General features: G+C 51.9%; 1 protein-coding gene across 3 annotated transcripts in view; it reads right to left on the reverse strand.

The window, feature by feature from the left end:
* The window catches only part of AXIN2 (axin 2), a 33532-nt gene extending 7367 nt beyond the window's left edge, over positions 1-26165 (reverse strand). The window contains exons 1-8 of one of the 3 annotated variants that reach the window (XM_025362283.1): positions 25967-26165; positions 22273-23208; positions 13714-13854; positions 5669-5771; positions 2353-2493; positions 1526-2037; positions 969-1163; positions 417-650 (exon numbers count right to left, since the gene is read on the reverse strand). In XM_025362283.1, the coding sequence (XP_025218068.1) occupies positions 417-650; positions 969-1163; positions 1526-2037; positions 2353-2493; positions 5669-5771; positions 13714-13854; positions 22273-23087 (2141 nt within the window). In that variant the 5' untranslated portion in view covers positions 23088-23208; positions 25967-26165. Of the gene's footprint in view, positions 1-416; positions 651-968; positions 1164-1525; positions 2038-2352; positions 2494-5668; positions 5772-13713; positions 13855-22272; positions 23209-24438; positions 24817-25966 lie in introns of those variants that run through there. The other 2 variants (XM_025362284.1, XM_025362285.1) reach the window with 2 other exon arrangements.
* Positions 26166-27574: the final 1409 nt, after the last annotated feature.

Raw genomic sequence — 27574 nt, forward strand, 5'->3', positions numbered from 1 at the left:
GGAACAGCCATTCTAAGCCCCTCTGGGAGCCCAGGACGGGACACTTAGCCCCAGCAAAGGGCTGAGGACTCTTGTTCCTCCATCTCGTAGCTTCTTATACGCTCAACTAACCAGCCTTAAACAATCAAGACATTTGTAAGAAATGGCCTTTGTAAGGAATTACTGAAACTCATTCTCCCAATTCTAGGCATGACTTGCCTCACAGATCCTGGCTTAACTCTGGTAGAATGAACAGAACTGAAGGGAACAATTTCTAGAAGCTGGAAAGGAGAAGCTTACTCATCCATAAGCAATTCTTCCTCTCATGGGAGGGTTTGAGACCCAGGCAGAAAGAGAGGCCCTCCCCATTAGCCACAGACCAGGTCACCACCCAAACCCAATCCCTGCCCCAACTAGGATCCCTCACTTCCACTCACCGCTGCTTTGGCGGCTTTGACACCTCAGCCAGCCTGCGACAGGCCTCCTCCAGCTGAGCCAGAGTGTTGGGTGGCGTCAGGGGAGGCATCGCAGGGTCCTGGGTGAACAGGTGGGCACGGGGGGTGGTGCGGGGGTGCGCGCTGTTGCCCCCCCACAGATGGTGCCGGCTGGCTCGTTCGCCTGGAGACGAGCGGGCAGACTCCAAGGGGTAGGCCTTTTTTGTGCTTTGGGCACTAAACAAGGAATGAGCAGAGAGAAAACAGAAGGAAAGAAACTGGGTTAGAAGAACTGGAAAATGTGACTTCAATAGAAACTTGTCTATTCTGCTCAGAGGGAGAGAGAAGAAAAAAATAACTACCATAACACGAACAGGGGTCAGTGCCAAAACATGACATTTTTGTGGTCTGCTCAGTCCAACGTTTAATATTAAGATGGCAGGAGCAAACAGTCACATTTGTATTCGGCGGACTGCAAAAACAGCCATTCCCACAATACCTCCGTACTGAGTGCCCATGACCCTCGCGGCCGCGGCGGCGGCAAGTGGTGTTTACCTATGGGGCTTGGGCTTGCTCTGCCGCTCACTCTCCAGCATCCACTGCCAGACATCCTGCGACCTGTCTCCTTCCTCCCGGGGAAGTTGCATGGCCCCAGCTCCGCCGGGGGCCCCTCCTTCCCTGGCGGGCAGGGCCAGGCCCGGCTCCGTGCCTTTCCCATTGCGTTTGGGCAAGGTACTGCCTCTGCTGCCGCTGTGGGGAACCAAGAACCACACCCAACCCAGAGACCCGGTTAAATCTCCGGGACTCCTAGAATCAGACAATTCAGCAAGTGGGGGGGGGGGGGGGGGGGGGGCACAAAAAACCCCCCCCCCCCCCCCCCCCCCCCCCCCCCCCCCGCCCCCCCGCACCAAAAAAACACGAGGGGGGGGGGGGGGGGGGGGGGGGGGCGGTGACACGAAAATCCCATGCACCTGCTCCCCACACCCTCACCCAGCCGTGCCCTCTTAGAAACTAAACGCCTGTGATAAGGCTCCCACCTCACACCTGCCTGCCCATGGACCTGGCTGGGAGAGAAGCCCCACACGGGACACGGTGGTCTGCCCGGCACTTACCCAAACTGCTCGCCGGGCATGGTTTCCAGGGCCTTGGGGTGGCTTTTGCATTTCGAGTAGCAGTAATACTCCGGGCCCCCAGGGCAGAAGCAGTGCACCCGCTGCGTGGCCTCCGCCTCGATCTCCTCCTTGGTCTTGGGGACGGCGTGGTGGTGGATGTAGTGGTGGTGGACATGCTTCGTCGTCTGCTTGGTCACAAAGCCCTTGCCCCCGAGGAGGGGACAAGCGCCCGGTGAGGCGGCCGCGGGAGGCAGCTTGCCACCGGGCGGGAGCAGGGAGTGGTACTGCGAATGGTGGTGGTGGTGGTGGTCCGGAGAGCGGGAGCGGGGGCTATAGCGGCCTACGCCCGGGGACTGGCAGCCAGGGGTCTTAAGGACCCTGGACAGGTGATCGTCCAGTATCGTCTGCGGGTCTTCCTCGTAGCTCCCGGAGGGCAGTAGGGAGAGGGGGTGCTGCGTGGGCGCCCCCTCCCGAGAATTGAGTGTGAGCTCGGAGCCCTCCTTCTCTTCATCCTGAAACGGAAGACGTCAGAAAGGGAAGTGACCCAGGAAGCAGGAGGGCCCGAGGCCCTGGGCTTGCCACATCACGCCCCCTACGCAGGAGCACGTACACCCATGTGCACGCCCACAGCCACGCCTATGCGCACACGCACAGGCCCATCTATAAAAGCGCAATTCACACGCATGCGCACACCCACACGCAATACACGCACATGCGCACGCAGCCCACACGCATGCACACACCCACAAGCAGCCCACACGCATGCGCATACTCATAGTGCGCGCACGCCGTGGACAGAAGCAGGGAGAGGGCCTGGGCCGCATTACCTCTCGGATCTGCTGCAGGCGCTCCTCCAGGTTGTGGCGGCTCTCCAACTCCAGCTTCAGCTTCTCCAGCCTCGAGATCAGCTCAGCCGCAAAGGTGGCGGGTTCCACGGGGGTCATCTCCTTGGGCAGGCGGTGGGTTCTCTACAGGACGTGGAAAGAAAAGGGAGGAGGCACGTTCAGCAGGCCGGGCGGGCGGTGGCTTGGCTGGAGCTTCCCGCACCGGGCGCTGCATACCGCAAACCCATGTTCGGGTGGAGAGTGGATGGCAAGGCGGCCTGGGCTGCTCGGGACTTTTATGCGCTAACGCCATGGCCTCATGGAGAGCCATGGTCCCCACCAGCGTTTGCCTTGGGCAGGAGCAGTTGGTCGCACTCCGAGAGGCCCTGCTTGTTCTCTCTGTAGTACAACCAGCCCATCAGTAGCTACTCTGAAGTAGAAAATCTTCAAAGACTGTTGTCAAACATCAAAAAAAAAAAAAAAAAAAGGCAGCCCTCTGAGGTAGGGAGGGGAGAGACCAACTCAAGGAATAAAAAGTAGAATCTAAACAGAAAGGGAGTTGAAAATTTAAAAAAATAAGATTGGAAAGGAGGTGGGAGGGAGGAAGGGGGGGGGAAGGGAGTCAAACGGCCTGGATCAGAGAAGAAGTGGTAATTTATTTCCTGGCCGCACACTGCGCACCTTTGAGGTGGTGTTGTCTCAACACTGTCCTCGATCTCCCTCGTTTTTCTCCTTCCCTCCTCCCTCTCTCTTTGTACAGAAAATGAAGAAAGCTGCTGCAGGCTAGTAGCAGAACACTGCTGAGCTTGGCTGCCTGAAGCTGATCTATCAAGGGAAAAGGGAACATCTCCAAATCAAGTGCAGAATATAAAAAGGCACCGAGTACGCCTGCCAAAAGCAGCAAACAGAGAGAACCCCTGCTGCCCAGCTTTCTGTCCTTTTCCTGTCATCTCGCTCCCCCCACCCAACCCCCCACCTCTCCAGTTGTTCTACCTCCTTCTTCCTAATCTCCCTCTTGCTTGGCTCCTTTGGGGTGGGGTGGGGGGAGCAGAAAGCTAACTTGCAAAGGCTAGCATGTCCCCCAGCTGCAAAGATGGGCCTTGCCACGGCAACCACTTAGCTGCAGAAACTGAGAGGGGAGAGAAAGGCTCCTGTGTAGGTGGCCATTCTCACACAGGCTGGCTCCTTGCAGCCCCCGATCAAAGCGCTGCCTGATAGAGAAAGTCGATTTGCACACCCCAGGACAAAATCATCTAATTTACAAGCCTGGGCGATAGAACTTTTCTTTGTTAACACACATATCCCCCAGTCAAAAAAACAATAATAGTATGTCATCAATACTTACTAACTGTGGAGGAGGGGGAATGCTAGAGGTCCTCAGAAAACCAATTTTAATATGCTAATTTTAAAACAAGGTAAGTGTGCCCTTGTCCGTGTGAGGGGCTTTCAGAGAAGAGCTACAGTTTGTGCACTAATGCAACATGGGTTTAGCAATTCAATGTGTTAATTTTTTAAACACAACATAACCAGACAGACCAATGGGATTCTCTGAAGCTGGCAGGAAGGATTCATAAACACCTGCTGTGAGCTGGGTGCTTTCTTCCCCTCCTTAAAGAAGAGTGTCACTGCAACCTGGATCTGAGGCTATGGTAAACAGCACAGCCCTAAAATGGGAATGTAGATGGGGAAGTTCTCTTGAGTACAGCCATGTGCTGGCTGCTTTAGCAGGCATGGAAATAAAAGGAGAGGTCCCAGAAAAGCCCTTCATCCACCATCTCAGTTACAGGAAGAAGCTGCTCAGGAGATCCTCACTTCTAAACACTTCGTTCATTCTGTATTTGATAGACACAGACTCACCAGCAGGTACCAAGCCAAGTTCTGGAGCTGGAAAGGAACAGCTACTCTCCAGGGCTTCAGAAGCCAGGAGGAGAAATGGTCAATCAATACATAAATGAATGACTAAAATCACTGACTAAAATGACTTGGAGTCCTGTGATTGACACAAGTAGAATGTCCCAGTGAGGAGGGCAGGAGAATGTCCCAAGGGGGCAGAGGTTCCTTATTCACTCAAATGTTTATTGAGCACCTATTATGTGTCTGTCCCAAGGGGGCAGAGGTTCCTTATTCATTCACTCAAATGTTTACTGAGCACCTGTTATGTGTCAGTTAGTGTTATAGTCTCTGTGCATACAGAGGTTAACAGAAGAGATAAAACTCCTCCCCTCCCCCCAGAGGGCTTCCATTCTAGTGGAAATACAGTGAGCTCACCAAGCTGTAGAGAAGCATGGATCATCTAGCATTTCTTGGTTTCTGGGAAATACGTGCTTCAGTTTCTTTCTCATAGGGAATTTTTTTTTTTTTTTTTTTTTAATTCAGAAAATGCAAAGGTTCAAAAATAGGTCATCAAACCTCTGACATAGTTTGGCTGTTTGTCCCCTCCAGATCTCATGTTGAAATATGATCCCCAGTGGTGGAAGTGGGCCTAGTGGGAGGTGTTTGGGTGCTTGGTGTCCTCCCTGCAGCAATGAGCAAGTTTTCCCTGTTAGTTCATATGAGATCTGGTTGTCTGAAAGAACATGGCACTGCCCACCACCACCCCCAACCCTAGCTTGCTGCTTCTCTCCCTGTTACACAGTGGCTCCCCTTCCCCTTGCATTATGATTGAAAGCTTCTTGAAACCTTCACCAGAAGCAGATGTTGGCACCATGCTTCTTGTACAGCCTGCGCATCTGTGAACCAAATAAGCCTCTTTTTTTTTTTTCTTTTGAGACAGTCTCGCTCTGTCGCCCAGGCTGGAGTGCAACGGTATGATCTCAGCTCACAACCTCCGCCTCCCAGGTTCAAGTGATTCCTCTGCCTTACCCTCCCAAGTAGCTGGGACTATAGGCACGCGTCACCACACCCAGCTAATTTTTGTATTTTAAGTGGAGGTGGGGTTTCACCATGTTGGCCAGGCTGGTCTCGAACTCCTGACCTAGGGTGATCTGCCCGCCTCAGACTCCCAAAGTGCTGAGATTACAGGCATGAGCCACTGCACCCAGCCATAAACCTCTTTTATTTATAAATTACTCAACCTCAGGTATTCCTTTATAGCAAAACTGATTGACAACTTCATAATCACATGACTGTGCTCACTATCACAACCCAAAAAACATGTAATGCCTATTGTCCAGTTCTTTTCTCTCCCTTTGCCCTAAGGGACCTTAGGGACTGCTCTTTTCTACCTTCCCTATACCTCCCAACTTCCACCTCCCACTCCTTTTCTTTAGGACTCAACATGGCAGAAAACAGGTGTCTCCTCACTCCAGACTGTACTCACCGGGAAATGAGGTAGAGACACTTGACCATTGGCCTTCACACTGCGATGCATTTCTCTCTGGAGCTGTTTCTTACTCCCCACACGATAAGGAGGAATTCCATCTCTAAGGGAAAGAAAAAGACAGAATCCACAGCCTTACAAGGATGTTTTCAGCACATGGGCTACTCTCATATGCCATCTTAAGATCCCGCCGACAGGGTCACATGCTTCCATAGGAGTGTCACATGTCTCCAGATACCATCAGTGTTCCCACAGGGAAGGATCCACCCAAGATCAAATTTAAATCCTGCCCATCAATCATCTATGGAAACTTGGCTCCCTCGGATGCAGGAGCATCGACTTGGAAAGAGCCTGGAAAGCTCATCTCTTGGGCTGTTGTCTTAGAACTGGGTTACACTCCAGCCAGCCTAGGCAGAGCAAAGGCTCCCCTATTTTATAGGTGTCCCAAGTAGGAGATTCTCAGGCCCCACTGGTCCTCCCACTTGTTCCCACTGCTTCAAACCAGGAACCAGTACCTTACGGAGAGGGCCAGGGCAGAAAGTTGTAGGGATAAGGACCAAACCTACAGAGGGCTAAATCAGGCATTAGTGAAGTATGCATAACTCTCTAAGTCAACTTCCCAGTCATTTCCAAATGTATTCTTTTTATAAACCAGTACAGGGTGATTAATAAAAAGAATGTATAACATTTTGGCCCCTTCTCTCAGCTCCAAACCCTGCCACCCCGCAACCAACGAATTTTCAAAGATGCATGACCAATGTGGGCATGAAAAGAAAAGCCCCTACTATGTGGTGGTCTGTGCAATCCATTTAAAGATTAGCACCTACTATGTGCCAGATCTTCTCCTAGGCACTAGGCAAGAGAGCAGCAGACAAAGTGGATACATAATTCAAACAACTGCTTTCTTGAAGTCTATATTCTAATGGGGAGGCACAGGCAATGAACAAAATAAAAAATAGTATGTTAGTGATATGTACTATGAATAAATACACAGCAGGAAAAGGAGAATCACTGGCGGGTGGGTAAGCTGCAAATTTAAATTGGATGTGGGTGTCAATGAAGTCCTCATTGAGAAAGGGACCTTTGGGCAAAGACCTGTAAAAGTCTGGGCCCCTATCCATTATATTTTTAAAAACAAAACATTAACAAGTAGAAGAATGTTTAAAAAGCCTCCACTCCAGCTACTGTTCACTACAACCATGACCTGGAGTTGCCATGATTTTTTCCAGAAAGAATTTCCTTCTTAAAAGCAGAATGGTCAAGGTGTGACTATTTTCCCATTGATGTCCCTTCAGGAGGTCCCTTATTTACAAAAGCCTCGGGGTGCAAACATTTTCATAATGAATCATACTTGGAGGCTGTAAATATTGAAACTGGGTGTTTGGCTACTTCCCTTTCCCCAATGTTTGGTTCTTCATAGGGTGGAAGAAAAATACTTTAGGATAATTAGCAATGTCTAAAAATACCCAGGAGGCAGCCAGGAGTAACTGGTCAACCTCTAGCTCCTTATCTCAAATGCCCTAGAATTCTAAGTAGCTGCATTTTCAAGTCTGCTGACCTAGGTCAGAAAATAGGGCCACACAAGGGACAATGAAGATTCCAATAGATCAACAAACCAATGTATGTTAAACAAAGGCTGGCTAAGGAGTGCATAAAGGATAATTGCATTGAGGGGAGTAGGGAAGGGAGAGAAGAGAGATCAGTAGTCACAGCAACAGCTTACCCACAAGTGTGAGTACTGCCCCAAAGAAAGGTGAGTATGGAGCAGAGACAGAGCACTGTGGGAAAGATTAGCAGCAGCTGGTTGACCAGTGCTGGAGAAACACATCTCCCAGTCAGCCTCCTACTCATGAGGCTCGGCATTGACCAAGCCCACCTAAAGATTATTTATCAAAACTCTGTTTCTTCACCTTGGGTAGTTTAGCAGGCACAGTTGAAAATGGGACTTCAAGCATGCCTGGCTTGACCAGAAACCAAATCGCACCCAAGGCAACTGATCCCAACCTGAGAATGCCAGCTCCTACATACTGAGTCCCTACTGTAGGTCAGACATCAGACCTATAATGAGACTTCATTCTCATAAGAACCTTAATGAGCCACATTTTACAGATGACCAGAAATGCTCAATTAGTCACCTAGTGTTACAGTCAGTAGCAGATTGAGAACTCATACCCAAGCCACTGCTGGACTCCAGAACAAGCATCTGTTAACAACCTACACTTGGTCCTCATTTCAATAAGACGCCCTTCCCAGCCCCAACCAGCAGTCAAGCTTCCTAATGGTCTGAATGTGGAGGTGCCATTTCCTAAGCCCCATGCAGTCACCTTTCAGAAGGGATGAGGAGGAAATTTGTGGAATGTTCTGGAAAGTCCTCCCCAACCTCATAGTACTCACTAGCTATGGGGCTTGCCAGGTGGTTCCCAAGCCATGCTGAATATCCCCATCTCTCACCTAAAACACCTTGTATGGTGGGGGTGGCGGTATCCCACAGATTGGGCTCATGCTGGTCTAACCAAATTCTGCTGCCCTAGAGCTCTCTCTTTCGGGGACTTAAGACAGTGGATGTCTCTGCTCCAGGCCTCTTCCTGACAGTCTTGGGGGCAGGAGTCAAGCACTCCATGGACCCCACCATGACACAAGTGACATAAGGCTTCAAGACTCCTAGAAGAGTCCCCCATTCACCCCCTCCAAGACTCTGACGTTTCCACTGGTAGCTTTCACTCTTTTCTCCTTTTCCTTCTCCCAGATGAAAGTCAATGGTAGAGCTCTTACGCCTCTTTTTCTTCTTCCATATAATAAGGTTTAAAAAAAAAAAAAAGCCAGGATGGGGGTAGGGATGGGGAGGGGAGTAGCTAACTGCAATATTGAAGGCAAAAGGAACAAATTATTTCATAAGCACCTCATACTGCCCCCATCACCACCACCACACACACTCCATTACCCAGGGCAGGTGAAGGACTAAACTGCTGGAAAGGCAACTTGTAACCAGAGCAGAAAAGGAAGATGTCAGCCCATAGAGGCTCAGAAATGCTAACAGACGCCTTCAAGGAAATGTGGCTTTAATTCCCTTCAGCCAAGAATCTTCTTCCAAAACAGCCCCTCATTCCAAAAGGGGGCCTCTCTTCTTTTATTCAAGCTCTAAAAGTCTATGATCAGTTTCCTGGCTGCTCAAGCCTGTGGGCTGGAGAGCACCAGAGTTTCGGTCCCTATACGGTCTCCTTTAATTATAAACATTTTAGTTAACGAGCCTGCTGCTAGGCCCAGCTGTTTCTGGGGAGCACGGTTTTGAAGTGTGGACTCCACTTAGCTGCCATTTGAGTCGAGCCAATTAGCTTAGCCTTTTGACTTCACCATGCCCGACCTACCCTGAATGTCATTTTCTGGCGACTTTGAAATAGCAGACTCATGAACACATGCGTCCACTCGCATCTTCATTTGGCAACCACTCTGAAGGCAGCCTCTGATCACAGCCAACATCAAAAGCCTGGTTTGTAGGAAAAGGTTAATATCTGAAGTTCACTCAGATGCATTTCCTGGTGTCCAAAGTAAACCCCCATAAATAAGATATAAAGAAATACAAATAAATAACTCACGACATTCCCTGTGTGGAACACCAAAAAATCATCTTGTGCTGATTTGGGGACACTCAGAGCTAAAGCAACATACAAACGTATGTTGATCCTGATTATAAGAGCAGCTCCTAGCAGAAAGGGACAAAGGCCTCCACGCCACTGACTTAGCTTTCATGCTTCCTGGCAACCTCTAACCATGGCTACACTTGGGCAGCAAAGAGTCTGCTGCTTCTGATGTTTTCTGCCCCTTCACTCCATCTTTCTAAGCCTGATGCCCTGGAATGGCCCCACAAGCCTTCTGCCTCCAGTGCTGCAAGAATTTTGGTGGGAGTCTGGCAGTTAAAGTTAAAAAACTTTTTTGACAGGTCGCGGTGGCTCACGCCTGTGATCCCACCACTTTGAGAGGCTGAGGCGGGCGGATCAGGAGGTCAAGAGATGGAGACCATCCTGGCCAACATGGTGAAGCCCCGTCTCTACTAAAAATAGAAAAATTAGCTGGGCGTGGTGGCACACGCCTGTAGTCCCAGCTACTCGGGAAGCTGAGGCAGGAGAATCGCTTGAACCCAGGAGGCAGGGGTTCCAGTGAGCCAACGTTGTGCCACTGCACTCCAGTCTGGCGACAGAGCGAGACTCCGTCTTGAAAAAAAAATTAAGCCATTTCTTCCGAGAATGCAGGTTTCAGAGTAACAGGCTCATAAAACAGCCTTCTCAGAGGCCCAAATCCCCAGCCATCTTTAACAGGGCTTTTTACTTAGCAGGAAAACAGAAGTCAGCAGTAGGCTTTGGAAGAAGGCAATGATTTCTTTAAAGCCCCTGCCTGCTCTGCACACTCAGGCCCCGGCGTGTGGCTCCCTGGAATAACCAAGTGCAGGCCAGCACTGCCCCAACTTCTACGCAGGCCTCTTGCAAAGGCCCCCGGGACTTAATTGGTTCTGTCGCAAATGAGACGATTGCTTTCCTGGGCTTGTGTCTAATGAACTCCAACCTTCTGGAGTCTATTGAAGGCTGCCTGTGACCCCCCTCTCTCCCCCTCCCCCCTCCCCAGCCCTGTTCCCTCCCCAGCTCCCAGCAGGGCAGCCAGCCCCCCTCCCCAGCCCCTCACGGCCCGCACTGGCCATTGTGACGGGGAGAAACAGCCAGGGCTCTTTTCATGCTTTATGGGGCGCTCCTATTCACTTGTTCAAGGAAATTTCAAAGGGGCCTGCTACCCTCTTATCCCCTCTAAGCTTCCCGGGATGAACAATGGGCTGAAAGCGATTCAGTTCAGCTTTTCATCCCCCACACACTTTATTTCTCGCCCGGCGCTCTCATCTGCACGAGGCCCACAATTGGCAGAGCTCTGAAGAGGGGGTCTGATCCCAGCCCTGGGAATCCCGGGTGACCGCCCAGCACTGGGCAGGATCACACACACCCAGGGCCAGTCGGCCAGAGAACACGTTGCATCGCCAAGTCTGCTTGTAGCAGAGTGGGGAGGGCCCCAGAGACCCCCATGCCTGGCACCCAATGGCAGCTTGAGTCAGTGCCAACAAGTCTGGAGACCCTTCTGATGTTTTCTAGTGAGCCCCACAATGCCCAAGAGACAGTGATCCCACATGGATGCCAAATGCACTCCCAATTAGTATAAATGCCCAGGTGGGCACAACTGTGACAGTTAATCTGATAACCTGCACACTTGGTTAGCAGAGAGCACAGAGCCACGCAACACCACCAGGACGAACAGAGCCAACACCATGAGCCCACGGGTCTCCAGGCCTTGCAGGCACTTCCTCCTGGCTTACTGGTTTACTCATTATCCATCCAAGGCAGCTTTGCCACAGGATAGGCTTATTAACACTAACAGGTTCTGCCACCAGGGACCTAAAGGTATCTACTATGCCCCCAAAGAGAAAGCTGCTATGTGAGGGACTTGCCCTTCTGTCTCTGTATCAAAGTGGGCCTCACTGACCTACACACTAACCCTTGCCACCTAGAATAGGGACTGGCAAAGGTAACCTTTCTGATCCCTGAAAAGTGGCTCCCCCATGCTTGGAATCCAAAGTGCTTCAGCTAAAGGGAGAAGGGTGAGAGTTGTAAAGTCACCTCTAAATAAAAGAAAGTTTTTCTTCTGGGAAGAGGATAAAAGAAGAGGAAGTAAATGGGGAGGCTGCAGGGGAGAACTTAGAACCTGCTCCCTTCTACCCCTCCCTGAACGAGTCTTCCTAAAAAGTAGTCTTGATTACTAAGAAATATAAATAAAAGAAACCCAAAGTGGCTCAAAGGTCTCATGACCAACTGGTCCTATTCACAGATCTCATGTTGAGAATGCTCGTGCCTGGGGGAAGGGCAGAGCGGGCAAAGTGCAGGGCCTGTGTGTGGCCTGGACCTGAGGTCTGTCTCAGAGGTGCATGGCTGTGGAAGCACCAGACCTTATTTCCTCATCTGTAAAATCCCAGGTATCTGCCTGCCTACCTTTCTGATTGGGTCTTGCTAGGATCAAACAGAAATAAGTATGGGACTACACCCAAATTATCTCATCATGAACCCAGAATAACACCTCAATGATGGGGACTGACATGCAGCCAAGGACCAGGAAGCAAGCCAAAAATAGTCTCTAAGAAAACCAAACAGAAGTCTTATCATCTTACGTAAACTGCATTTGACTTAGAAGATTCACTCAATGCCTTCAATCAATTTCAACTTACTCTTATTTTACACATAATGCTAAGATTCCCACACAATGCACAAATTAATATACGCTACAGGAGGAATGCTTGCTAGAAGCAAGCACACAGACAGCAAAATATCACAGCAGGGAGAATGAAAAGAGAAAAGAAAAACTTTTCAAAGGGGAAAGGGTCAGATAACCCTACGCACCCTCATTGACTATGAGAGAACCACTACAACAAAGTACACAAACAGATCTTGATATTATTTGGATAACTGAGAGATAAATTATGCCCTGTCTAATACTATTCAATAATGACAGAGCAAATGTATTCTAAGAAATATGTCCACCAAAAAATTATCAAAGCATAATTTTTTCAAGTATGGATACTGAAAGTTCGGTCAACATGGAAAACTGACTTCTGTGAAACTTCTCATATCTCCATACTGGATGAAAGGTGTGTACTTTCCTGTTTCCATATTGGATGGAAGATGTGTATTAATGCCAAAATGCTGTTTTCATTAAAATTGAACCTTGCACCTTAAGGATCTCTCTCCCTTTACTAACAAGGGAATTTGAGGTAACACAATAAAAGACACCAGCAAAATAAATAGTAGGTTCCCAAACTCACCTCATCAACTTTCCCTCCAATTGGTCCCATGCCACCCACAGGCCAGGCAACAGGACATTGGCCAATGAAAACCAGATAGTTTCAAACAAACTGGAAGAATAGATGGTCCAGTTTTAGGAAGCTAAAAGGAACAAACTCTAAATAAGTGTGCCAGAACTTACACGGTTCAATGGGTTTGCCTTTCAAAATTGTTCCCTTAGCAGGCGAAATTCTGACTCCAAAACATTGAAAAGCTTTCAAAGACCATTTCTAGAACAATGAGTCTCAACCGGGTGTTGGGTGCGAAACCTTTGGGAAATTTCAGCCATCCCCCCCATCCCCAGGCTCCACTCTGGGTCTCCTGAACCAAAACCTCAAAGGATGGCAGCAGACGGGGATACCCAGGCCACAGCTACACATCCCTCCTCATGAGACTCACTGAGGATCACTGCTGTCCATCCACAGAGATTGCCATGACTTGACTTCAGATGACCTAAAATTCAAAACGTTACCTTGACTAAGGGCCTTCTGACCTCATCAGACCAGCCAATATCTAGGGTGACTTTCAAAAATCAAAGGCTGTCTGCCAAAGGTCCAAGATCAGACACGACTTTGGAGACAGTCCCTACTTAGGGTCCTCAGTATCTAACACTCCACACACACTTACTGAATAAACGATGTCCATTTAAAAACATAACAGTGCGGAATGTTACACGCTGTGGCTCTTTAGAGATTTCTGGCTTTCTCACCCCCACTTGCAATGCCTTTTCCTCCAAAAACAATGAATACCTAAACACAGACCCTTCTAATGCCACCTTGTCTCCCAGCTGTTGGTTCTGCAGACAGGATACCTGGGTTTCTGGACCAGCCAAGCAACTGTTCCCACGGGGACAACCAGATGACAACCAGAAGAAGGTTTTTTAAACTCAAGAAATCTATAAATATTCATTCATCCTAATCTTCTACTGTCCTTTAGTTTTCTTCTGTTACAATATCCTCCCAACTTTCAAAGCTCTAAGCTTTACCCTACCCAGATGGCCATGTCATCCTCCTTAACCAGCACCATACCCTTGTCATACTCCCCTCCCACCAAACCGATGTCCATACACGCACAGGTGGGGTCTGCAAAGCCAGGTGAGGATGACAGACGATTCTGGCTAAGTGCCCAGGTGGTTTCCATTCCCAAGCAAGCCCACGGAAGGGTGGCCAGGATACTCACACACTGCTGTCCGTCATGGACATAGAATCATCCGTCAGCGCATCGCTGGATATCTCACTGTCGTTGGCACTGGTGGCTGGTGCAAAGACATAGCCGGAACCTACATGATAAGGATTAACAGGATCGCTCCTCTTGAAGGACCTATGGGCAAAGTACAACAGTGGTTCAGTCACTGACCCTCACCAGAAACCCAGGTAATCAAGTGACCCCAGGACAATCCAGCGCACCATCCCACAATCTGCTCAACGCCAACCTGCTGCCCGGGTCTAGCTGCTCACCTGGGCAGAAAGCAGAGGCCACAAAAGGGAGGCCTCCTGAGCCACCAGCTCGTCACCCTGGGGAGAAAGCAAGCTGGTTCCTCTGTCCCCAGTGGTGGGTCTGCCAGGGCAGAGGGTATTCCAGAGGCAGCCCAGGGGATCCTGTGAAGTTCTAAATGCACTTAGAGAGAGGAAGGAACTGGACTCTGCTTTAGGAGAGGAGGCCATGGAATGGAGCAGGGGAACAAGTCAGTGGAGATGGAATATCTTTCTCCGCTCCACCTCCCTATCCAATCCTGCACCAAAGAATACAATTTCAGGGCCCCAAGACATCTTAAGTATCCAAACTCCTTGTCTGGGGTCTGTTAGCCCAGTCCAGAGATGCAAACAGCTAGAGGCCAGTGTGGTCTTCTCACTTCGACCCTGGGCCCACGGTGAGCTGGACAGATGGGACAGCAAAGTTCAAGACAACGTTCAGGACTCCAATCCCACCTGCGAGCTCTGCCATGAGCCGTTGCCATGCCCCTTCCCCCATCCCGGGCTTCCTCTCCCCAGGGCTGGCTAGTGCAGCAGGAGTGAAATGAGCAACACAGCTGTTTCAAAGGAAGGCCCAGGCCCCTCCTCCGGTGTCTCCAGCCCTTTTGTTTCAATGGCCTCTGGCTCCTCATTTCACCCTCTTGATCTCCTTCCAGAACAACCAGTGTGCATGTCTCCTGCTGGGCTGCATTCCTCTTGTGTCACCAGTGAGGGGCTTAAGTAGGGGGGAGGGGCAGATAGGTCGGCAGGCTGTAGTAAGGGACCACGTTAAGGCCTGAAGTCCCAGGAGGCCTGTTCACAAAGACCCTGGCATCCTCCACTGGTCCCACCAAGTCTGTGCCAGCAACAAAGAAATCAAGTGAGGGAGAAAAGAAAGGCTCAGAAAAGAGAAAATATTCTATGAGTCCACAGCAGCTGGTCTGTAAAGATGGCCATGGGGTTGGCAAATGAAAAGGACCCAGAAAGGTGACAGTCAGCTGTCTGCACATGTTCACCAAGCACCTACTCACTTGCTACGTGCTGAACTCTGGTCTCCTGGCACCCAGGGCCTGGTGGGGGCATGTCAGCATACTGTGGGGGTGTCATGAGGGAGGTACACTCAGTGTTATTACAGGCCCACGAGGAGGGGAGAAGGAGCACTGGACTGTGCCCATTCTACAGATGAGGCCCTTGGAGTCCAGAATTCCAGCAGCCTGCCCAGATCACACAGCTGGAACCGGTGGGCATGGATTGAGTCACCTGGCTTTCAATCAGACTGCCTCCCAATACAAAGACTAGACTCAACATGTTTCCAGGTTCTCATAGAATAAAGGGCAGGAAAGGAGTGGCTTAGTATAGGTAACCCAGATGATGGATAGAACGTTTCTAGGAGGGACGGCTGGGGATGGCTCCCTGGGACAGATGGGACTAATGGGACTCCCTGGGATAGATGGGACTCACAGATGAGCAGGAATTGAGGAGATGACACCCAGGACTAGGTAAAGGGAAAGGCAGTGAAAATCTCTCCCTAGACTAGGGAGAGAGAGGGGTCTAATTAGCCAGGCTAAGAAGGCCTGGCAAAGACATGGAAATAGATCTTCAGTGTGAAGTCAAGAGTCCTGTCTTAACTGGATGGGGAGGGGCCGGGGACAGCAGGGGTGCCAGGGGACTGGCAGGGAGAAAGCACATAGGATCCAAGGTCTTTTACCAGGCTGGACTGAAAGGAGGGGTGGGTGCAGGCAGGGAGCCCTGGGGGAAGCCACCGCCACAATTTGGTGTGAGGGTCTGTCTCAGCAGGGGATGGTGGGGCGGAAAAGGTGGGAGAGGCAGTCCCTGCCTTTAAGGAGTTTGCGCTAGGTGGAGTCACCAAACAAACACAAAAAGTTACAGGGCCATAAACTTTTTAAGCCAGAAGGGACCCCCGTAATCATCACAAACACCCAAGGAGGGAACTGAGCACGACGTGGGCCAAAGGCCTTGTCAGACTTGGCCAGAGGAGTTGGACCACAGCTGTACCCTTGATCCTGTCCAACTGCATCAAGTCAGATCTTAGAAATATGCTGTAGGCAAAGAACTGACCAGAAGGTGCAGACCAGCAGCGCTGCACATGAACCCCTCAACACTTTTGACCAAGTGACTTGTGACTGTCACGTGGACACTCTGACCCTGTTCTCGTATCTGTAGAGGGCAGGAAGTCTCACGACATCCTAGGACTTTTTGGTGAAGATTAAATGAGAATGGTAAGATCTTCCAGGCCTTCCTCCAGGTCCATGTGTCCTCAATCCAGAATTCCCCAACACCAAGGGCAGAGAGGAGTGGTGAGGGTGAAAAGAACAGTTCATTCTTCTGGAGAAGAGAAGGTTGATTCAGTGAAAAAGGCCTCATAGTTGAGAAGGAGGGCTCTCTGTTCAGCATCCCCACTAAAGGAAGAACAAGGGGAAATGGGCTTCAAAAGTTAGAAAGAAAAAAATACTTCTAAATGGTCAGAGGAAATCCATAAAGTAGGTGGGGACAGGCTGTGAAATCACCCAAGTCTTTAAAACAGGCCAAAGTGCCCGGCCATCTGGGTGTGTAAGTGAGGCCTCAAAGCAGGATGCACAAGATGACTTCCTTGGGGCTTTTTCCTCTGGTTAGGAATCCAGTGATGAGGCCATTCTGTAAACTCTCAGTAGGGATCAGAAGTCAGAGGCTGGGCACGGCTGCCTACTTGGCTGCAGTGCTCACTGCTGGGCTGAGTCACAACCTCTCCAGACGTGGGCACCCACCTGAAGAGCAGGCAGTTGGATCTTGGCCCTCTGCGTCAAGTTCTTAGGTCTCCAAAGGAACCAACAAAGGCACAGTAATTTGGGGAAAATCACAGGAAAATTCCAAAAAAAAAAAAAACCAAGCGCCAACAAAAACAGAGAGCTCCAGCCGGGCGTGGTGGCCCATGCCTATAATCCCAGCACTTCAGGAGGCCAAGATGGGTGGATCACCTGAGGTCAGGAGTTCGAGACCAGCCTGACCAACATGGAGAAACCCCGTCTCTACTAAAAATACAAAATTAGCTGGGTGTGGTGGCACATGCCTCTAATCCCAGCTACTTGGGAGGCTGAGGCAGGAGAATCGCTTGAACCTGGGAGGCGGAGGTTGTGGTGAGCAGAGATCACCCCATTGCACTCCAGCCTAGGCAACAAGAGTGAAACTCCATCTCAAAAAAAAAAAAACAAAAAACAGGCCGGGCACGGTGGCTCAAGCCTGTAATCCCAGCACTTTGGGAGGCCGAGGTGGGTGGATCATGAGGTCAGGAGGTCGAGACCATCCTGGCTAACACGGTGAAACCCCATCTCTATTAAAAATACAAGAAAACTAGCCAGGCGAGGTGGCAGGCGCCTGTAGTCCCAGCTACTCGGGAGGCTGAGGCAGGAGAATGTCATGAACCCGGGAGGTGGAGCTTGCAGTGAGCCGAGATCGTGCCACTGTACTCCAGCCTGGGCAACAGAGCGAGACTCCGTCTCAAAAAAAAACAAAAAACACACACAAAAACAAAACCAGAGAGCTCCTATTTTCTCAAATACCCTAATTTCCTTCATCATCTTTATCATGATTTATAATGATTGGGCACTGGTGTTTCCACGTTGAACACCTGTCCTGTGAAACCAGACTGTAAGCTCCATGAGGGACAGCCCTGTCCTCACACGAATCTCCGATGCTGAAAGTAGCGAGTGGCACGTGGCAGGAACTCAAAACCTTGTTGACTATCCTTAAAGGACCTACGACCATCAGATGGGTTGCTGGAAAAGTTTTTTAGTTTAACAGGCATGGTGCAGCACCGAAAAAGCCAAAACAGCCTTAAATAGCATTCAAACACTCTTTCTTCCATGCCTTCAGTCCTGCTATCTTGGTGGTATTAACACATCAACCATGTCTCCAGTATAAGAGCTATACTTCAGCCTCTGTGGGGAGAAAATGACTCAATAGAAAATTCCTTCCTCCCAGCAAAAAAGACACCTAACTCAAACCCTATGTGTGCTCACACAGCTTTGCACTCGTTTAACACATGGATCCCAAAATAAACTTGTCTCCCTTCACTTCCAAAATAGAGGACTACTGTGTGACCAGTAATTAAAAATGGAATATACTGCTCTTAACTCAGTTGACTGCAATAAAGTACTTGGATTTTCCTACAATCATAACAAGACGGGGCAGAGAAAGGAGGCAGGGTTGTGGGGAGAGGCAGAGACTCAGTTTTTCAGAACTCAGACCTTTGTCAAAAGTGCCACATAATTTTAAGAAAACGGAGTGGGGCTGTTTTCTTGTGATTACTTTAAAAAAAAAAAAAAAAAAAGGTGGGGGAAGAAACTTAACCACGCTACGGTAATTGTACCCAGATGCTTTATTTCTTCAGGACTGTTGTGCTTCCAGTTGCTGCGAGGATTTTAAATTCCTACACAGAGTAGAGGCCTATGGTGCAGATTTTGCAACAGCCTCACATCCACAGACCTGGTCTGCAACCTCAAGTAAGCAAGGGGTTTTCAGCCTGCAGGTGGCAGAAACCCCTGGAACCTTCAGGGAAAGGAGGTGCCGGCTGCTTTCTGTTTTCCCCTATCCTGTTCTTATCTCCTCTTAATGAGATGCTGTGGCCCTGCCCTGCCCCATATACCAGAGGGGAGCCTCCACATAGGGAACACAGAACTGACCCGATAGAACTGAGCATAAGAGGTCCTCCTTCTCCTCCTCTTCCTCTTCCTCCTCCTCCTCACGTTCCCTTCTCAAAACAATGCAACTTCAAAAGTATAGGCTTCTAAGTCTGTGCGTTCAGGGCTTTCCAAGAGCCCTCTGAAAATTTACTCACAAGGTCACTGCCCAAAAGGCAATACCCTCTTCAACAAGCGTTTTCTAAGGCAAGATCAAGGGACACTCGGCAAGGGGCCAGGACTCCAACAGCACTGGGCAACGGGGCCTTTTGAAAACAGGCAAACTTTTACAAGTGGATCTTAGCAAACTACCCTCACCAGAGCTTCCATCCTCTAATTGCGGACTACTGCTTCCAGCATATCTTTCCTATGGCATCATTTTCTTTGATAATTGAAGCCAAGCTTGATTCCAATGGCTCCGCACAAAAACGGGCCTCATCAGCGAGTCCTTTCAGAGAACTGGAAGCAGCACTCGGAGCCAGCAGAGGGCCATCTGCTGGGCCCGACTTCTTTTAATGGAGGCCAGAGCAGAGGGCCCAACGGGAGGCAGATGAGCCCCACCTTGGGCAGGACACACAAGGGCCCGTGCAGAAAGGCGAGGACACAGGGAGGGCTCTGTGCACCCAGCACCGTATTCTCCTCCCTAAAATAAATGCTGGGCCCAGTGCCTAATTCCACAACCCCCCTTCGCACACACCTCAACACTGCGTGTGTCTGTGTGCCGGGGTTTTACACGTGCTGCTACCAACAAGTTGCTTTTGCTCTAGGTTATTTATAGCCATCCTCAAAAGCCCAGGCAACCCCCTCAACCACTCAGACCAGAGTCCTGCCCTCTGAGGATAATTCCTGCTCTTCCGCCCCAACTATTTATATTAAACCTGACACCAAATCAGTAAGGACACAAACAAGTCGTTAAAAATGAGGCTCCTTTGAGTGCCCAAGGTAAACACAGGGCTTGCAAGCCCGGCCAGTGCTTTGGGCATCCAGCTGCCAAGACCGCTCCTCAGCAGCTGATGAAGCAAGACCCTCCTGAGCAGGACTGACGTTTCTGTTTCATTCATTTTACTAACTTATTAAGCCCATCCCAGATGCCAGGTACTCTGCAGAATGAGTGAGTGTGCGAGGGAGGGAAGGGGGGCCCTTAAATCTTACATGGGGATCTCTACATTCCAAGAACTAGCTGGAAAACCAGACTTCAGTTCAACAAGAAAGTTGAGGCATGGGGGACAGGGGGCCATTCTAAAACCTTACAATGGAAAATGGGCTAAGCCAAGAGTCACCCTTTAAAAGTGACATCCCAACCTGGTTGCCCTTTTGACATTATCATTACTAATTATACTAATTATAACACTTTGCGGCTGTTCAAAACGTTTGTCTCTACCAAAGGCTTTCATGTTTATTATTTTGGTCCTAATAACAATCCTATGACACAGACAGAAGGAATGGTGCCCACCCATTTTACAGATGGACACATGCGGTTCAGAAAGGCTTCAACACCCAGGTAGTAAGTGGTGGACCAGGCTGGAACGCAAGCCTTGGAATAACTCAGCAGACCTTTTGATATACTGTGCACACACTCGAATGTCTTGCACGTTAAAATGATGTTAGATCATCTGGCTATGTCTCAAATTCTCTTTAAATATGCCCAGTTAAGACACATGAGCTTCAGAGAGTCCATGAAGATGCTTCATTTCAACCCAACAGTGGGAGGAAGCACACATGAATCTAGTATGGAAACTCTCAGGTCAATGACAAGCTGTCACCTCTTTATCAATGATGTCCACAGTTCACAGCCAAGAAGGCAGCCCTGGAAAACAGGAGCTTCTGCCCCTGCCTTCTGGATCTCAAAAGCTTCAGGAGTCGAATCCTGGTAATATCCCAGATGAGGCAAGCCCAGGCTGGGTCTCAATTGCCCACCCACAAAGGGGAGGGTTCACAGCAGAGCCCTGCCTGGGGAGAACATCCAAAACCACATACTGCTATTTACAAAGGTGACACTCCGGTCCCGACAGTGGGAGACACAGAAGCCCCAGTCAGGAGGCCCCTGGAGAAGGAGCCTTTACCAGGGCCCTTACGTAGTCTCAGCTCTGGCTGCCAGACTAGAGGGCAAGGAGGCCAGCGCCAGAGGCTTACCCAAATGTTTTCATAATGGTGCCGGCAGGCATAGCAGGTGCCCAGCGACTGACCCACTGCAGAGGCCAGACCCAGGGTCTTCCTCCCAGACAACCTGACTCCATAAGCATAAAGACGCTGAAACACCTCCCTGGAACCTGTGCTTCCTTGCAAAAGTCAACCTGGTTCCACTTAGGTGTAGACCAGATGTCTGAGTAAAACTCGTTCCCAAGCCACAAGCGCGCCCCCTGGTGGTTGGAGAACAAGCCCTTCCCCTCCTCGCCAACAGTCAACTCTCTCCGCCACCCCTAAAATCATGGCCCGCTAGGCTCAGACCTGGCCCCCCGAGAGGCTCAGGATCAACCATCTGGTGCCCACCTCTCTTCCTGCTGCTGAGCACTAGAGACCACACCCTACAGAGCAAGGGAAATCCAGAGGCAGCTATCAGATCGCATCCTGGGCCCCTAACACACAGAGAAATCCACACAGGCAGCAAGACACACCATTCAGAGAGCAGTCAAGTGCAGCCCCATTCCCTGCCTGTCATGAACCACACCCCAGAATTCAGAGGCTCATTCTCTTTTTGGATATCTGGAAGTCGGGAGGAGGGGAGAAAACAGAAAAACTCATTCTAACAAGAGGTCTGAAGTTGCCTCCAAAGGTCAAGAATCTTAAGACTTGGCCATTCTGCAAAGAACTATTTGTCTTTGAAGCCTCAAAGAGAAAGTACTCCAGGGCCCCAGTAGTCCCGGGCCAAGATCTCTTCTCCATCAGCACTAACAAAATAATCAACTGAAGTCTGACCCTCGGACTCATGAGCATTTAAAACCTGGATTAATATGCCAGCAGGCTCTAAAGCTAAGGGTCCTTCATTCGGGAAAGTCACAGGACCTTCCCAAGTTAGAGGCCTTTCTTGCTGGGTAAATATCTAGTTCTACAAAGAGAACCACAAACTCAGTTAAGCCAATTGCTGGCTCTTATCTTAACAGAAAAGTTCAAAAAAAAAAAAAAAATCCCACTTACCCCTCAATGGGTGCACACATTATTTCCTGTGCCTCCACCACAACCCAGCTGCCTCCCTACCCACATTAATTCCACCCCCTACTGATTAGTGGTGAAGTGACCCCTTCCAAAACCAGCGCTTAGTGGATCTGGTGACTCAGAGGCATCAAAAGCTGCTGTCCTCTCTCTCTCTCTCTCTCTCTCTCTCTCAGCCGCTTCTGAGACACTGGCCCAGGATAATAAGTAACCCACATTAGTGAATACTCCTTGCTACTGTTTGATGTCAGCACTGAAAGACTGCAGGTATTTAGCCGTATGTTCATCACTTTCCCCCTCTTTAAACAACAAAAAGCAAGATCAAAAAGAGTTCATGGCCAGCAGTCCTAACTCTCAACAGACCTGTCAGTCTCTGCAGCACACCCATCCATCCATCCACCATACCTAAAACATGTGCAAAGTCCACAGCATCAGCCCACCCACCCTCGTCCAAGTCTCACCTGTATCCACTGTCAACAGTTTCCGTGGACCTCACACTCGCCGTCGCCCTCAGAGTTTTGCTGGACAAGCCAACCACAGTTGGCGAAAGTTTGCACTTGAAGTCGGCACAAGTCCACTCCTCTTCTTCATTCAAGGTGGGGAGATAGCCACACACGACCTTTAGGCTCCCGAGTCCCCCATTACTCATGTAAGCTGTGTTTTCTCCCCCACTCCTCACATATTCGAGGTATATATCAGAAGTCAAAAACATCTGGTAGGCATTTTCCTCCATCACCGACTGGATCTCGGTCTGCGCCTGGTCAAACATGATGGAATCAATCTGCTGCTTCTTGATGCCATCTCTTATGTAGGTCTTGGTGGCAGGCTTCAGCTGCTTGGAGACAATGCTGTTGTTCTCAATGTACCTTTTGTAGATCGCTTTGGCTACTCGTAAAGTTTTGGCATCCTTCAGGTTCATCTGCCTGAAGCCATTGCAGGCAAACCAGAAGTCTAAGGTATCCACGCATTTCTCCCTCTCCAGGAAAGTCCGGAACAGGTAAGCACCGTCTTGATCGCCCAACAAGGAGTGTAAGGACTTGGTCCACCGGGTCAGAGGGGAATCTGGAGATGCCCGCCCCTCCGGCTCCCCCAACCCGTCTTCGTTCCGCCTGGTGTTGGAAGAGACAGGCACAGGTTTGGTGACCTGGCCCTTGCCCACCCCTAGCTGACACGGTGGGGTCTCCCCTTCTTCCCCTGGCACTGGGGGCCGCGGGGCATCCTCACGGAAGCTGCTGCTGGGGTCCGGGAGGCGAGTCACCAACATAGCGCTACTCATGGTGAGGGAGCTCTTCCCACAGAGTTTGGGAATTTTTTTCTTCCTCTTCCAGTTCCTCTCAGCAATCGGCGTGGTCTCTCTGTCTCTCTCAAGTCAGCAGGGGCTCATCTGAGCCTCCTCTCTGGAAAGAAAAGGAAGGGGGGAGGTGGGGAGAGAGAAAAGGGTATTGATCTAATCAAAACCAGATCTACCCAACATCAAAGCAAGAAAGTAAACAGGCTTTTCAACTCCTCAAATTCAAATCAAGCAACCCAGCTATCTGCGAGGTGCTCATCTAAAGTATCAGGCGCTGCTTTTCAAAGGCGAAATCTGAGCTCCCTGCACACTTTTCGGGGTTGGGGGTGGGAGGGAGCTGTTGGGAGAGGCGGGGAAGGTGAGAGGAGGGCAAGTGCTGGGGGCGGCAGGGGGACACCGGAGGTGTAAGACACAACCTTCCAAAAACCCACTCGGCCAGGGCGCACGCAGGGCAGCTCAGCCCGCGCCTCGCTTCCCCTCCTTTCCCCTCCCCCGATACCATCAACTCCAAAAAGGCGCACTCCCAGCCGCTAGGCTGTGTGCAGGTGAAACCAATTTCGGTAAATTTTCCCCACTCGGCTCTGCACAGATAACTCGAGCTCCAAACGTGCCCTTCCTCGGCATCTGGTTCCCATTCTCCCCACCCACCCCCTCCCTCTGCGCTCCCTCTTCCCACTCCCTAAAAATTCAGAAGATCCTCGTCCGAGAGAAGCCCGCCCAGCATAGGCGGATTGGGCTCCCGGACTCCCAGATTCAGCACGCAAACGCCCCCTCCCCAACTCAGATGTGAGTGTTCGCTGCGCGCCCCCTACCCCCGCCAAGAATCCAGCTCAGTCAACACCTCTGTCTTCCCTGACCTCCCCCAAACCAGAAACCAACTCACTCAGTGGAAACTTTGATCTTCAAACTTTGAGAGAGAGCTGAGAAGCCTCGGACTCGGAACCGTCGCCCCCGTGCCCCCAACCCACCTCCCGGAGCCGCGAAACCTACAAAACTGGATCACCAGCCGTCTCACGCCACTACTGCCTGTGTCAAGAATCCCAAACTCTACTGATTTCAAGCCTGTCTTTTTTCCAAAAGAAAAAAGTCTTATCTAACCAATAAACAAGCTGCTTTTCCTAGCACGGAAAGGATCAAACTAGGAAGGATAGGGGCGGACCGGGGGACGGGGTGCAACCCCGGGCAAGGAGCCAGGGACCCCGGGTCTGGGATGGGTGCACGCTGACCCCGACCGAAGCTTCGAGCCGCGGGGCTGGGCGGCGCGGCCCACGGAGTAGTGGGGCTGCCGTTAGCACCGCGCTACCCGGGCGGCGGGGAGGTGGGGCGGCCCCGTTACCTGGAAGACGAAGGCCGCCGAGGCCGGGCTCTCATGTCCTCCGAGCCCCTCCGGCCCGGTCCCCCGGCCCAAATGCAACCGAAGGCCTCCAGAGCCCCGGCGGGCACACCTCGAGGCCAGAGCCCCGGGACGCGCCAGCAGCGTCCCGTGCCCGGGCGGGGGGTCGGTCCCCAGCGCCGCCGCTTGCAGAGGCGCCCGCAGAAAAAGCACAGAAAGCAGCAGCCTAGTACAGAAATGGCGACGCGCGGAGTCTCTGCCTCTCCGCAAAAGGGGCCGGAGCGGCCACGGGCGCGGGGCCCGGGCGGGGAGAAGGGACGCAAGGGACGCGGGCGCCCCGGACTTGGGCCGGTCCTGCGCGCAGACTGAGCCTCCGCCAGCGCTGTGGGCCCCTTAGCGCGGACCCGCGGCAGGGAGGGGAGAAGGGGAGGGGGAGAGAAGTAGGAGGAGAGGATGGGGCGGAGAAGAGGCGGGGGGCGGGGGAGGGCAAGCGGGGGGCGCCGCTACCCTTTCATCCCACCTCTCAAAGGCACTCCCGCGCGCACTCACACCCGGACTCACATCCATAACCGCGACAGCGACGCGACCCCCGGGGGGTATCTGCCCGCTCTCCGCCCCCGCCACTGCAGCCACTCGGAGAACTCTCCTCTCCCGGCCCCCCGCCAACCCGGTCCCCGCGCTAGGGAGGGGGCTCCGGCGCAGGGCGCGCGGGGCTGCCCGGCCAAGTCCCCCGGGAAGGCTGGGCGCTGGGGTCCGCCGCTCCCCTCAGCGCCTGCCCCTAGCGCGCCCCAAAATAGCCGGCCTGCCAACTTCAAAGGGCCGCCCCGCACATCAAAGCGCGCGGGCCGCCCGGCTGCCTCGGCCTCGGCACTCACCATTGATCCCCGCGCGCGATCCGCGGCGAGACCTCGCAGGCGCCCCTGGCAGGGGCCCGGCCCCGGCCCCCGGCTCGGCTCGCGGCGGCAGCCCCAGGCCCCCCCGGGCCGGCTGCGGCGTCGGGGAACATGGGGAGTCGCGCGGCGGGGGAGGGGGTGCGGGAAACAACAATCCCAGGATCAGAGCGAGAGCCACCGGCCGGGGAGGGGGAGCGGCGCGCCCCACCGCCCCTTTTATGCAAAAGATCCGAGCGGGCCTCCGCCCCCGCCGCGGCCGGCCCCGGCCCCTGCGGCCCCCGCCCGGCCCGGCTTTCAACGCAGGTCCTGTTTCCAGCAGTCACTCGGCGCACCAAATGTCCTCCGGGCGCTTCCAACAAAAACTGCGCTGTGGATTTAACTGTGCACTTCAAAGGCGCGAGCCGAGCGCACGGTCCTGAAAGGGAGGTACGCGCCGGCCGCGCCCCGGGCCGCCCCCCACAGCCCCGCCGCTGCTCCTCAGGGCCGCCCCGCCCGCGACCCCCTCTAGGGCCGGCCTCCGCCTGGCCGGGCCCCCTCCCGCCCCCAGCGCCCACGCCGCGGCTCGGCGCGACCTCGCCCCCTGTCCGAGGGGGGCTTTCTTTGAAGCGGCTCAGCTGGGGCCGAGCCTCCACCCCCACCTTTTACAGCAGGGCCTTCGGCGGGCGCCTCGGCCGCCGGGCGGCCCCGAAATCCATCGCTCTGAGGGGTTATTTTTATTTCCCGGCTCTCGGGCTGTTACTGAGTTGCCAGGACCTTATCAAAGCGCAGCCGGCTCCAGCCGACTCCCCCGGGCCGGGCTCGCGGAGCCAGTGATCCCGCCGCGCCAATCACAGCCGCGCTCGGCCGGCCCGCGCCGCCCGCCTTAAAGGGACAGCGCCCCGCTCCCGCCCCCCCCCCCCCCGGTCCGCCCCCGCCGCACGCTCCGCTCCCGCGTTAACCCTTCCCCGGCTTCTCGTCCGCCCCCTGCCAACCCCCCGCGGCCCGGAGGGCGTTCTCAGCCCGAGTTCTGATTTCTTCTTTCAAGTTCCCCGGCCTCTTTGCTCCCGCCTCCACCCCGTGCCTGCCCTCGCTCTCCCCCGCTCTGGAATGCAACAGTTTCTTGTAGCATTATGGCCATCGCAAGAACTGCAAGCAAGCAGATTTTTTTTTTTCTATCATCAAACACTTTTCTACTTCTATTCAAGTTTCCCTGGGAATTTGGGCTTGGAGGACTTTATAAAGGGAGTTCTGGCCCTGGGGTTGGCTGGCCCGCTGTCATAGGGCGGACTCGGGCCCAGCCGCTGGAGGCGTATGCATGCCTGTGCGCGATTGTGCACGTGCATCTATCTGAGTTCGGGTAAATATAGGACTGCAGTTGGTGGATGAATTGCGTTTGTACATGTGTGAAGGTGGGGTGTGAATCCGCCAGTATAGACCTGAGTGCTAACACCAGTTAGGAGGCATACCTCAGTGCCCTGAAGACCTAAGTCCAGCTTCCTAACCTGCTGGCCGTAAGACCCTAATAGCGGCACACGTTGGCCATCTCTGCCAAACAACTGCATACCCGTTACTCTTCCGAAGTCCCCTCTTCTGCCATATGTTACATATTAAACCGATATGGAATATCTTTTTTCCCACTCCAAACGACAAGGCATGCCGTTTTAATGCATCGAAAACTCCTCACCCCATTGTCACCTTTGAATTTCTCCCACATTTCCCCAAAACGTTTATAAGGCACACACAACCTTCTCCCTTAAAATGAGAAAGTATGTCACAAACCCAGAGCATTATGTATTTATTCATCTGCTGCTATAGAATGATCCCTTATGAGCGAATAATTAACTTTTCTTCCTTTTAAAACACATAAAGGGCCGGGCATGGTGGCTCACACCTGTAATCCCAACATTTTGGGGGGCCCAGGCTGGAGGATCACCTGAGGTCAGGAGTTCGAGACCAGCCCGGCCAACATGGTGAAACCCCGTCTCTACTAAAAATACAAAGATCAGCCGAGTGTGGTGGCGCGTGCCTGTAATCCCAGCTACTTGGGAGGCTGAGGCAGGATAATCACTTGAACCTAGGAGGTGGGGGGTTGCAGTGAGCCAAGATGGCGCCACTGCACGGCAGGCTGGGTGACAAAGCAAGACTCCCTATTAAAAAAAACAAAAACAAAAACAAACAAAAAACCAAAAACCCATAAAGGTGTGAACCAAAGAGATCCAAGAAGTGAAAGGCAGAGTCCTGGCCTCAGAGCTGTGCAAGGCTCTTAC

Source organism: Theropithecus gelada, chromosome 16 (genome assembly GCF_003255815.1).
Source record: "Theropithecus gelada isolate Dixy chromosome 16, Tgel_1.0, whole genome shotgun sequence".
Taxonomy (NCBI): Eukaryota; Metazoa; Chordata; class Mammalia; order Primates; family Cercopithecidae; genus Theropithecus; species Theropithecus gelada.